The 13,661-nt window shown below is 33.4% G+C and overlaps 1 protein-coding gene and 2 pseudogenes across 2 annotated transcripts; 1 reads left to right on the top strand and 2 right to left on the bottom strand.

The window, feature by feature from the left end:
• Positions 1 to 4,847: 4,847 nt before the first annotated feature.
• On the bottom strand, positions 4,848 to 12,155 carry LOC104777712 (uncharacterized; annotated as a pseudogene). The gene is made up of 5 exons (XR_015594679.1): positions 11,348 to 12,155; positions 10,957 to 11,261; positions 10,223 to 10,866; positions 5,362 to 5,790; positions 4,848 to 5,254 (listed from the first exon to the last, which is right to left on the bottom strand). The product of XR_015594679.1 is annotated as an uncharacterized LOC104777712 (transcript).
• LOC147947687 (uncharacterized) lies at positions 6,208 to 9,106 on the top strand (annotated as a pseudogene).
• LOC147947688 (uncharacterized) lies at positions 9,318 to 10,041 on the bottom strand. Its single transcript, XM_087496134.1, has 2 exons — positions 9,699 to 10,041; positions 9,318 to 9,626 (listed from the first exon to the last, which is right to left on the bottom strand). The coding sequence occupies exons 1-2, from the start codon at positions 9,819 to 9,821 to the stop codon at positions 9,318 to 9,320; spliced, it is 432 nt and encodes a 143-aa protein (XP_087352260.1). The 5' UTR covers positions 9,822 to 10,041.
• Positions 12,156 to 13,661: the final 1,506 nt, after the last annotated feature.

The raw sequence follows: 13,661 nt of genomic DNA on the forward strand, positions 1-13,661 counted from the left end.
AGGTGAAATGTGGTTTCCCTCTTGATTTATTATGGAGATATCAATCGTTTAGTTTGGGCTGATATTGGTACCGTTTATAAACATGCATTTTGGGCCTATTGATTTTGGACAATCTTTTAAGAAAAAACTCAACTGTACAATCAAATAGTTAATAGTATAGTATCTACATAATTTGTGAGAATTTTATTGTGTAGCTACGAGACATTTGATATATCTACATTTTGTATATGTTCAACGATTAAATATATTTTTATTACATAATCATCATTGCTATTTTGAAAAGATTATGATGTTAAAAAATACACTTATCTATCTACTAGAGAGATGCATATATATTATTCATACATATCTTTTAATTTTTTACTTCCTCTTCAAATAATTGCCACCTATATATATGTGTTCATTTTGCACATTGTAATAAGACTACTTACAATGGTGAGATTTTCAGCTGTTGAATAATTTATTCAATAGCATTACAATGGTCAGTTGAAAAAAAGAAAAGTGATGAGGTGGAGCCAACTATGTCGAAGCCATTCAACGGTGTTAACTCGCAAAAGTTTGGGTTGTGCTTGCCACAAGGCTAGTTTTTATTGGTTTTTTCTTTAATTCTTTTTTTGAACAAAAAGTTTATTTTTATTTTTTTTAATTGTAAGATAATATTTAGATAAGGAAATGTGTTGTGTTTCTATTGGATGGTAAGATTTCAGATTTCTTTTATCCAACCCAATTATTTGAGATCAATTATCTTATAGAATCCAAAAATTTATTTAAATATTTTTATACTAAAATTCATCATTTTCATTCTCTATAAATAGAGATTTGTTTCATTTAATTTGGACCTACAAAAAAACTCATATTTTCTACTATATTTTTGCTATCAACCTTCATAACCTCTTGTGTTTTTATAATGGCTATTTTTATTTCTTGTTTTTATTATTTGCAAACTATATATATATTTTATTTGAGAAAAAAAATTCTCAATTTATTATAAAAATTTATTTAATTTTTAATTATTTTAATTTCATTTGATATTAAATATGATTAATAATATGTGATCACAAAAAAAATAAACACAAATAAGGTGAAAAATATGAAATAAAATTGGTGGGATAAGGTGTTGTAATTTTATTAAACAAAACTATTGTAGAGGATAAAAATGATGTGTGTTGAATTATGATGTGGAAGAGAGAGAAGATGAAGTGGAGTGTTAAAATAAAAAAAATGGGTTTTGTAATATGAAAACCATTGTACATAGTCTAATAACACAACAACAAGAAGCAATAAATCTACTTCACTCTCTCGTCTCCTCTCTTTACTATTTTCATAATCTAATAATATTATCTTATGTAAATATATATTAGATAATAGTTTTATAACATATTATCAACATGAGCGGTTCCCAATCTGTCATCAATTCTAGTTATCATATTAAACATGACAAAGGTTAAAATCGCTGCTTTTGATATCTTTGGAAATAATTATATGACATGAATATTAGATATAAAAATATATCTAAAAGGAAATGAGTTTCTTAAAACCTTTGATCCATAAAAAAATATTTCAAAGAGGAAAAAGCAAAAACCATGATGTTTTTGCGTCATCATCTCAACGATAGTTTAAAAAATGAATACATCACGAGAGAAAAATTCCGTAGACCTCTGGATCTCTCTCAAAGATAGGTTTGATCACCCAAATATTTGATCCTACCAAAAGTCAAACATGAATAGCTAAATCTCCGGTTCCATGATTACAAAACTGTACGTGAATACAATTCCCCTATGTTCTGAATAAGTTCTAGGATGATTATTTGCGGAGAGAATTTTTCCTATATGATATGATCGAGAAAACATTTTAAACTTTTCATCCTACAAATGTAATCCTGCAGCAACAATATTGAGAGAGGATGTAGTCGATATTCTGAATTAATTCAAGTTCTTCTTGTTACTGAACAAAATAATGAACTCGTGATGATAAATTATCAAACTCGTCCAACTATATTAGATCCACTTTCAGAAGTGAATGTTGCTACATCCAGCCATAATAATTGGCAAGGACGAGGACGCAGACTCGGTCGAGGCCGTGGTTGCGGTCGTGGACGAGGAAAGGGAAGGGTTCTCTCTTCTAATAACTTCAACGCAAGAAAAACCAACAAAAGTCTATAGGTAAATGATGTTGGTAGCGTTTTGAGGAAACAAGATGAGAGTACTTGTTATAGATGCAACATGAAATGACATTAGTTTCAAATATGTCGTATACTAAAACATTTGGCCACGATCTATATTAAGCATCTCAAAAGGGAAAAAAAAGATGTTAAAGCCAACTTCATCTTTGATGAAGCTGGACCTTCCTTCCATGGCCTAAAAATGACGAAAACCATAATGATATCACAGATTTTCTCGTTGATCGTGAAAACAGGAAATCATGCGAAAAATCAATAGATATGATATGCTTGTAATAGTTTTATGTGTACTTTATGTTTTACATAAAAGTCTTTTTGAATAATGGTTTTCTTGTAATATATAATAAACCTTTGTAAGATTTTGTGTTATTTTAATAATGCATATTTTAATAAATGCTTAATTTCATAAAATGTCAAATTTTGACATAGAGGATGGAGATATGTGTCTAGCATAATTTTTTTCTCCTGTTTTTAAATAAAGGACTCCGCTTGAAGCGTACACTTTATATATGGCATTACAAAGATCACTCAAGGCTTTGACAAAGTCAATTTCTCAATGCCAAGGGAACAAATTTGAATAGATGCATTATATTCTCTTCAGCCTCATAGAAACTTGATAGGTTTCAGAGATATCCTAAGAAATGGATATCATATAGAGACTCTAAATAAAAACTGCATTGAATATTCTTGCATCACATCTGAGAGAAAACATATATTGGAATAATTTGCAATGTTATCCTCTGGAATATATTGCACAAAAATAAATCTGATTGCATCTTATTTTACAGTAAACTTTGAGTTTACTGGTTCAGTCATGATGCGAAAAATTGTAAAAAATTCAAATGGTCATCCACTAAAAAACCAAAATATTATTCAATCTGGTGAGCTTTTATGTAAAGCATGTTTAAAAGAAAAACTAATAACTCGGCCATCGCCACCCAGACTCTGAATGAAGAAAGCGGATCGGGCGGAGCGGATCAAGCGGATCAGGCGGAACAAAAGCGGATCTAGCAGAACAAATGCGGATCAAGCGGATCTAGCGGTTCAAAAATGTTTGTTTGAATGGTGAAAACGGATCAAATAATGCGGACAAATATTTCTATTGCAAAAAATAAAAATTTTAAATAAAATATTTTTCATAATATAATACATATTAAAACAAAAACTTGTATTTATGTAACATGTTATTTATAATTATGCAAAATAAAATCATTAAAAATATTTAATGTATACATATTAAATTTAAAATGCTACAAATATATTTATTGGCATAAATACTAAAACATTAAACAGAAAAATATTTAAAATACAACACAATAAAAAAAACTAATATCGAGTACTTTGATTTTCCCATAACATATCTGCAATATTTTCTCTGATATTTGTCATAAGATTGCCATCAGCTATCTCTGCAGATTTTGTATCCCCTATATCAAACTCAGAATTTGTGTTAGTAATCTCTGTCTCTCTCATTACTTCTGCAAAATCGTCATCTGAAAAATTTGAAATTCTGATAAAATTATGTTGTCTCATCGTAGCCGTTACCATTATTTTTTGTACATGAATATTATATCTAGGAAATTCACAGAGAATCCTCCATTTCTTCTTCCAAACTCCAAATGTCCTCTCAATAACAGAGAGTAAAGATGTGTGACATCGATTAAATAGTTCTTGTTTATTTCTAGGAGGAGGACCATTTTCGAACTGTGACATATGATACCGAACAATCCTGTTTCGTGAAGATCTATATGGAGCAAGAATCAAAAACATAATATTTTTCTATTGGAGGCAAAGGAAATTCAGAATCACTATCTTGTGCCATTGCGAGAACTGCATTCCAGACATATGTAAACAACATATTCAAATCACATATTGCCATGATGTTAAATGATGGTGTACCATGTCGATTCCAATACATTCCTTGTAATTCAGGCTTCACCTGAACACATACATGAACCCCATCCATTGCTCCCTCAAATGCACTAAAATATGGCCAATATCTTCGATCTATCTGCAGTCGTTCGAGAATTCGGAATAGTTCTTGCCTTGTTGGAGTCTTGACATAATCACAAGCAAGTAACTCAGTCGCTGTGAGAACCTCAAAAAACTTTCTCTTCATTTTCTCTTGATTTCGTCCAAATCGCAATCCAACATCTCTTTGAACTTCATTATGACTACATATCCGTAAAACATTGTCACACTCTCTTCAATGCTTACATTCATTGTTGATCTTAAACCATAATTGTTTGTAGCTTATCACACAATGTTCTGAAAGTACTAAGTGACATTCGTAGTAATTGTAGACAAGTTGCATCATCTTCTTGTAGACGATGCCAAATATTTATCCACCCTAAACCACCGTCTGTTTGGATTGGTCCTCTTTGAAAATATCGATTGTAGTAACTCAGTGCTGGTTGAATTATTAACTCTTCAAATTGCTCATTTTCCAAATTCCATAACTCAATTATTTCTTCATAACTTAGAAATTGGACTCCTCGTGATCGCAGTTGGCTTATACGAAACACATAAATTTGAAAGATAAGAGATTCAAAAAATTAGAACAATAATAAATAAAATGTCATTATATAATATGATGCAATACATAAACTTTTATTGAAATGTAAATAAAAAAACAAGAAAATCACTCAGAATAACACACATGCATAAACTATTCTGCATCTCCTGAATCGCCTTGATGAGTTTCATTTAAATTAGGTCCTCGTTGGCTTCCCCAAATTTTGAATAATCCTCCAGGTCTACGCGTTTTCGGTCTTGGCTCTACTGAAGAATAATTCGTAAAACCAAAGTGATACTCCCCTTTGAATGTTTATTGACGTAGGAGTTGGTGTTTCTTCAGAAACGTTGTGTTGATTTTTTTTTGCTTTATCAGTTTCAGTTTCCAGGGCAAATCCACGATAGACATTTATCGGAGGGACCCACTGTGAAGAATTATGCGAAGAACCCCAGTGTAAACCATTTGATGATGAGCCCCATTGTTGCTCATTTGATGATGAGCCCCATTGTTTCTCATTTGATGATGAACCCCATTGTTGCGTATTTGGGGAAGAACTCCAAGTTTAGCCATTTGGAGGTGCACTCCATTGTGGACCATTTGGAGGTGTTCCCCATTGTAACATATTAGGTGATGTACCCCATTGTTGAGCATTTGGAGTGTTCCCCATTGCGGAGCATTTGAGGGTGAACTCCACTGCGGAGCAATTGATGGAGAATTCCATCGAGGGGCATTTGAAGGTGAACCCCACCGTGGTGCATTTGATGGTGAACCCCATTTTTGCGCATTTGGAGGTGTACCCCATTGCGGAGCATTTCTGGGTGAACCCCAGTGTTGAGCATTTGGTGGTGTTCCCCATTGCTGAAAAGTAGGACTCCATTGATCACCAAAAGTTTGACCCCATGAATTATTACCACGTGCAGAAGAACTACCATAGTGGAAACCACCTGAACTTGGACTCCCAAATTGGCGACCCGAGCTTACTCGCTTACCCACACGTTCATCATTGGGTGTATATCCAGTTAAAGCTTGTAAAAAATGTATCTTATCTTCAAAGGGTTTGTCAGCTCTTGAAATAAAATACTCACGCCAAAAACGGCTGATTCCCCCTGTACCAATTCCCCTCTAAACTCTAATACAATTTGAATATCCCACACTAACTATAATAAGCCGAATTAAACCCCCAAATCGTGAAACGGTGTTATTGTGCCGTTAACGGGATGATGACTAGGACGACACGTAAGCACTAAAACGATGTCGTTTAACACTCAAACGCGTTCTTAGGCCGAAATCTAAACGACGTCGTATATGGAATTGAGTTTTTTCTCGATTTAGGGTTTCTCTTCTTCCTTCCTTCACAAAAGAAACAGGAAAAATTCGAGAGTAAAACAAAGAGAAACACTGAGAGATGGAGGAGCGAAGGAGAACTTGAACGAGTCCCTTGTTTGATTTGTGTTTGATTTGGAGATTAACTCAGATTCGTTGGTTGCATTTTACGAAATCAGTGAGCTCGACAATGAGGTACATAGCGTTTTTTTAACTTGTATTTGTTAGATCTTTATTCAATTTTGTTGTTGTAGTTGATAGATTTTGTCTAGCATTGTTTGTATGATATAACTCATGTCTTGTCTATAAGATTTACATGATTAGATTGTAATTTTATTTGATGTCCACCATGTGTTCGACGAAATGTGTGAAAGATTTAATAATATTAAAATTGTGGAAATTTGATGCAGTGGTCTTGAAGAGGAGGCCCTAGTTGTCAAATTTGCTTGTTACCACAGTGGGAAATTTGTAAAGGTTGGTCGCCATGCCTACTACGATGGTGGCTGTGTTCGATATATAGAAGCAAAAGGGAGTGAGCTATTTGAACAAATGATGAATCATCTTCCAGTTAGTTTGTACGGTCAACAAGTATGGTATAAGTTGCCTTTTGAAGGACAAGAAGACCGGAAAGCAATGACAAATGGTGATGAAAATTTCAAGAAAATGTGTTTGGCAGCAACTTGGATCAAAAACTTTGATATCTTTGTGGAGCCTTATTGTGATGAAGCTGAGGAAGAAGCCAATGAAGAAGAAAGAGTTTGTGAAGCTGAATAGTTTGAAGAAGAAGTAAGAGTGGAAAGAAATGTGGCTGGTTTTGTTGATTTAGATGATGTGTATAATGAATATGCGACACATGTGGAGTCTGGTGGTGAAGATGATGAGACTGAGGAGTATGTTAGATATGTGAAAGGTAGTGGTGAGATGAAATTTAAGCAAGTGTTGACAGCTTAGAGTCGTTTAAGAAAGCAATTGTGGATTATGTGTTGAAGACAGGAAGAAATATAAAATATGTGCGATGGGATAAAGACATATCAGAACTTAAATGTGCAAGTGGATGTGCACATAAAGGAGAGGATCCAAATGTCAGTGAGGAAAAAGAAACCGTAGAGCACGATCAGCAAGATCAAGGAGAGACCGCAGATAAAGATCAAGGAGAAACCGAAGATAAGGAGCAAGGAGAGAATCCCGAAAATGAAGAAGAAGAGACCGAACCCTGTGCATGGCGAATTTATTGTTCTTATGAAACAACATTGCAGAAGTAGATGGTAAAAGACTTCAATGATGATCACAGCTGCAACGTTACTGTTTATAGCAAGATTATTACTCAAGAGGTTATTGCTAGGTTGTTTTTGGATGAATTCAGAGAGAACCCAAAACTGATGCCTAAGGTCATTCAAGCGGATATGATGAAGCGTTGGAATTTGATCACATCTGGTGATCAATGTAGGAAGGCAAAGACAAGAGCATTTGAGATTATTCAAGAAGAGCATGATGAGCAATACTCAAGACTCAAAGATGATCGACTTGAGCTATTAGAGTAAATCACTCTTTCACTCTTTCTTTGTTAATTTTGTATGCGCTATAAATTTGTGCATTGATAATTTTTGTGTTTTTTGTTTTTTTGTAGTTCTAATGTAGGATCAATTGTGGAGGTAGATACATTTGAGGGAGAAGGTGGAGGACTAGATGTCTTCTTCAGATTTTACGTGTGCTTTGCTAGGATTAAGAAAACATGGTGTCAATATTCTCTTCCAATATTTGGCATTGATGGTTGCTTTCTCAAATACTACACAAAAGGACAGTTGTGTGCTGCCGTTGGACACGATTCAAATAATCAAATGTATCCACTTGCATGGGCTGTGGTGGACAAAGAGGATGAAGAAAACTGGAAGTGGTTCATTGGAAAGTTGCAGTCTGATTTGAATATGCGAGATGGTGCTGGTTTTACACTCATTTCAGACAGGCAAAAGGTAATTAAACTGTGTTATTCTTTAATGATTTCATGGTTTATTGAATGCTGCATAATAATTATTCTTTGATGATTTCAGGGTTTATTGAATGCTGTTTTTGAGTTATTGCCACAAGTTGAGCTTCGTATGTGTGCAAGACACATATATGCTAACCTAAAGAAGAAGCATCCACATAGGAATGACATGAAAGCAAAGTTCTGGAAGGTTGCCAAGAGTTATAACAACGCCCAATACATCAAACGCTTGGAGAAGTTGAAGATGTATGACATGAATGTCTACGAATCAGTGATGCAGAAGAATCCCAAAAACTGTAGTCTTGCCTATTTCAAGTAAACCTCCTCTTGTGATGATGTAAGTAACAACATCAATGAGTCATTTAATAATGCCATTAACGTTACAAGAGAGTTGCCATTGGTGGAAATGCTTGAAAGTATCAGGAGAAGAGCAATTGTGCTCATAGATATTAGAAGGACGAAGGCAAATAATCACAAAGGTCATTATACTATAAAGGCGATGGAGAGGGTGAATCTAGAGCAGAAGAAGATATTAAACTGTGCAGCCATTCCTGCTGGTCCAGGTGAGTATGAGGTTAAGGAGAAGAAATCATCATATAAGGTTCACATGGCCATGCATTCTTGCACATGCCAGAAGTGGGAGATGTCATGCATTCCTTGTCCGCATGCTTTGAAGGTGATTTCAGTCAAGAAACTCAAGGTAGAGGACTATATATCATCTTGGTATCTGACTTCTAGGTGGAGGAATGAGTACAATGCACATATAGATGCGGTTAGAGGAATAGACTTTTGGCCTAAGTCCGGTCAGACTGAGATACAACCACCACCAAGACCGATAACTCAAGGTAGAAACAGTGTCCCTAAAAGAATCAAGGAGAGGAATGAGTCACCACAAAAGAAGAAGAGCAAGGGAAAAGAGCTTAAAGCTACTAGAGAAAGGAGGATCATCCATTGTGGAAGATGTTTTGAGGCTGGGCATAACACAAGGGGCTGCAAGAAAAGTGGACCTCTGGATTATAGACATTCAAAGAAGTCTAAAGTAGCTGGAACAACAGAGTTGTGCATCGGATCAAGTCAGCCACCTCAAAGCCATGTTATTGATTGAATTCGCAGGTCCTAGTGCTTTTGAGTTCATGTTTTGTTTCTAGGTGAACTTTGTTTGGTCTTTTGTAAGAACCTTTGAATCATGTTTTGGTCTTTTGTAACAATTATGAGGTTCACTTTGTTTGGTCTTAAATATTGTCTCAAACACAACATCTCATTTCTTAAATATTGTCTCAAACACAACAACTTGTACATCTACCATACCATACACATTACAATACAAACACATAAACAAGAACCATCAACACAACACAAACAACAATGTTCTTCAACCCACGCAATTCCAACTTGCATCCTTGAAGCTCTTTCTCAAAACTCCCTAGCTCTTTCTCAAATCCGTAGATCACCGCTTCAAAGGTGCGAGTCTCCATTGCAAGAGATTCCATTTCTGATTCGCACACTTGTAAACTTTTTCTTAATGTCAATGAAGCTCCTTCAAGATCATCAATTCTCAGAATCATATCTTCAATATCTTCAACCATTGATTCATCTGTCCATTTGAACAAGTGACCACGACTATTCTGCAACATAATTAAAGAATGTATCAGAATTTTACAATTTATACCTTAACTACCCAACAATTAAACCATGACCTCATCTCCATTTGTACAAGCATTAAAAAGTCTCCCTAGATTTTTCACTGTCTTTGATGTCCTCAAAAATGCATTCTCTCCACATCTACATTTCTTCGGAATTCCTCTTCCTCTTTCACCCATTTCAGCTACAACAGCTTCGATTCTCGATCTCTCAGTGTTTCTCTTTGTTTCCGTTTCTCACTTTTGCGATTTGTTTTGGGAAGGAAGAATAAATAAGTACCCTAAATCGAATAAACCCCCAATTCGTTATACGACGTCGTTTTGTGTTTGTAAAACCATGGGTTTAGTGCTAAAACGCAATCGTTTTAGTGCTTATGTGTCGTCCTAATCATCATCTGTTAACGGTAATTTAACACCGTTTCACGATTTGGGGGTTTAATCCGACTTAGTATAGTTGGTGTGGGATATTCAAAATTTATTAGAGTTTAGAGGGGAATTGGCACAGTTGAAAGTTTCAGGAATATGTGCGATAAAGTAACTTAGTTCAGGGGGGAACTGGCCGTTTTCCCCTCCAAAATTCGTCTTCTTTGAATGCCCTTATGCATTCCCAATAAAATTTAGTATCATTTGGAAGCTCCATAGCCTCAAAGATCTTCACAGCCGTTTCACATTCGTCAAAATCATTTTGGTCAAATGAATTTGGGCGTAGTTGTTGTAAGCTTTGGCGTTGAAACTCTCTAAATCCAGTCACTGTATCTGTTAACATTGTCTCAAAAGATTGTTTTCTTCGACTTCCTCGCGAACCACTTCCAATAGTGTCACATGAGTTTACCGCATACATTTGTGAAGTACTTCCATGTCTTCCACGTCCTCGTTGTTAAACTCCGGAAACAGGGATTTGGATTGGATCAACTGATGGAGAACTATGACGTGTATATTCACGAGTAAACTCATTGGATGGACGTGTTTCATCGTCAATATTTACGTGGTATACCTCTTCGTTTTCTTGTGTCTCTGGAACTTGACTATATGACATTTCACCACCATATGTTTCTGAGTACGTATGAGAATCGTTATTATTTGTGCCTTCGTTCATCATATTTTCTCTTCGCTGGTTGACAGAATATTGAGATTGAGATTTGACATCATATAATCTGAAAAAACGTTGCATCACATCCCAAAGTTGTGGCGGCTGTGGCTCAAAGGCATGCACAATTTTACATACCTGTAATTAGATTTTTTAAAAATTAATAAAAAAATATTTTACGTAAATTCAGTAAACCGATAGTTAGGTAGTGAAACATATTGTGAGTACTTACTTCTTGATTTTCCACCAAGTCTCGGATGCAGTTATCTGGTGTGTAACAGGATCAGCAGAGATACATGTGTTATCCTTAAGAACTACATACTTCTTGTATTTTTTTTTCAACTGATCAAGTTTTTCATTGAAAAACCGATAGTTTAAATTGAGATTGAACTTCTCATTAAAATTTTCAACCACAAACTCTTTACCAAGAATTGTAGGATCTTTTAAACGGTAATTAGTCATTGCAATGGCTTTGTCATACAACTCAAGAAATTTCTTTCTCGGTTAGGAGTCCATTTGAAATTATCTCCTGTCTACAAATTTCAAAAATTCTTAATTATATTTTTCAATTAAACTCTAACAACATTAAAATTAAAAAAATAAAATATTAAATATTTACCCGTACTGATGTTTCCGTACGAATATTTGAATCAGGTTCCACTGAACTATTTGTGCTTTGCCGGCGATTAGACATTATATCTGCAAGATTAAATATTTGTTAATACCTATTTTATTAGGTCTGATACAAAAACAATCATGAGTTATGTTAATTTTATATGTTTCAATACAATGATATTTTTATTTTAACATATATATATCTATATTATAATTTACCGTTAAAAATCTTTAGAGTTATTATTTACACTAAATATAAGTAATATTATACATCTTATTATGTAACATGTATTGTCTCTATGTCTTGCTCGAGGATCAAACTTGTCGCATGTTAGCACTTAAAGTGCCTTCAAAGACCAGACGCGCTACAAGAGTTAGGAAATTTAATATTATGTTAGTTATTGATAATAATAAAACCAAATTATTATAATTTCTAATAATTGGTAAAACAAAGTATGAAATTACTAAATTTTGTACTTTATAAATGATTACAAAAATAATTTAAATTTATGGTAGTATACATAAAAAAATTTGGTCATTTTATGGAACTTCTACATTATAAAATAAAATCATACTAAATTCAGAAAATAAATTTATGAATGTAAACACTTTTTGTGAATATTTCAAAATATATTATAGAAATATTTTGAATTATAGCTTATGAAATATGTATATTAAACTAGTGAATATAAACAGTTTTATGTATATTTTTAATTATATTATACAAATACTTTGAATTATAGCTAAAAATATATGACTATAATTTCTCTTTTTTTTGTGTTAAATTTGTATATACAAAATTATAACAAAATTTGTATATGCAAAATGTATCATATCTTTGATTTAAAGATGATATAAGAAGATCTACCGCAGTAAAATATAGAGAGAGTTTTCAACCAAAAGAAAATTTAGAAAGAAATTTTTCGATTAAAAAAATATATAGGAAGCGAGAGAGGAAAGAGAGACTTTTTAGATGAAGAAATGTGTTTGTGTGTTTTGAGTGAGCAAAGGGAAAGTTTTTAAATGAAAAGTGTGTTTGTGTGTTTATTGACACTTTTGTGTTTGATGTGTGTTATATAGATACTTCGTTGTGATGTGTGTGGTTTAAGTGTGTGTTGTACTGGATATGAATTGATATGCGTGTTAATAATACAGTCTATTGAAATGTGTGACAAATATAGGATAATCCAATACAGTAAAAAGTTTAATAATAAAAAAATAAAAGGATGAAATAAACAAAACCCTGCAAATTACCAGCGTTTATACTGTAGATAGACCACTACAATTCCTTCATAATTTTAGACCACATGCAGTCCATCTGTTTTTTTGTATTTTAAACAAAAAAAACTTCTAAATTTAATTGTACTTGTGAATGGTAACATTAAAGTGGACGAACCCATCTAACAGGTCATCTGCCTTTTATACCCTCTCCACTCAGGGACCCAATGTTAGGAATGAATCACCAATGTTCTTAGAGATAATACATGGTGATATATGCGGATCTATCCACCCTTCATGTGGGACGTTTCGTTATTTTATGGTAATAATTGGCGTATCTAATAGATGGTCACATGTGTGTCTATTGACAACTAAAAATAAGATATTCGTAAAATTCATTGCCTAAATAATCAGGTTGAAAGCTCAATTTCTTGATTATGCCATAAAGGAAGTCAGAGTGGATAATGATGGTGAATTCACTTCACAAGTTTTTAATGACTATTCACTACAAGAAAACAAGTCGTTTGTGACTTCCAAAAGAGTCCTAAAATAGTTGCAAAACAGCCATTTGCGACTATTATGAGACTATCTAAGTTGGTCGCTAAATATAACAGTCGCAATAACGTGGCATATTTGCAACTCTTTTAAGACCGATAAATATGGTTGTATAAAACCGACAGTTTAGAGACGCATAGTAATAGTCGTATATTTTGAAACAACGATCGCAATACTATCACCTATTAGCGACTCTTTGGAGACTAATATATATGGTCGTATATTTTTGATCGCAACTTAAAGTCATCTCAAAACAGTTGCTAATTTGCGACTAAAAAGTGACCTTGTAAAACAGTCATATATAAGCGACTACGTCGAGGGGTCATATATTAACGACGTTTTAATGACAAAATACCAAAACAAAAGAAAAAAAACAAATTTAACTTTATTAAATCAATAAAACTAATTAAATTAAAAGTAATTTTATTTATTTCATAAACTCATTATAAACAGTAAATACAATATCAGCATTTTATTTTTATATTTAAAGATTAGAAATTACAAAATGATTATGTAGAAAAAATTACAATGTCAGTTTTATTAAA

This window comes from Camelina sativa, chromosome 3 (assembly GCF_030686135.1).
Source record: "Camelina sativa cultivar CO46 ecotype springtype chromosome 3, ASM3068613v1".
NCBI classification, from domain to species: domain Eukaryota; kingdom Viridiplantae; phylum Streptophyta; class Magnoliopsida; order Brassicales; family Brassicaceae; genus Camelina; species Camelina sativa.

Coding starts and splice junctions, on each gene's coding strand:
- LOC147947688 (XM_087496134.1), bottom strand. CDS start 9,821: ATGGGTGAAAGAGGAAGAGGAATTCCGAAGAAATGTAGATGTGGAGAG. Junction 9,627..9,698: donor CTTGTACAAATGGAGATGAG/GTCATGGTTTAA, acceptor ATTATGTTGCAG/AATAGTCGTGGTCACTTGTT.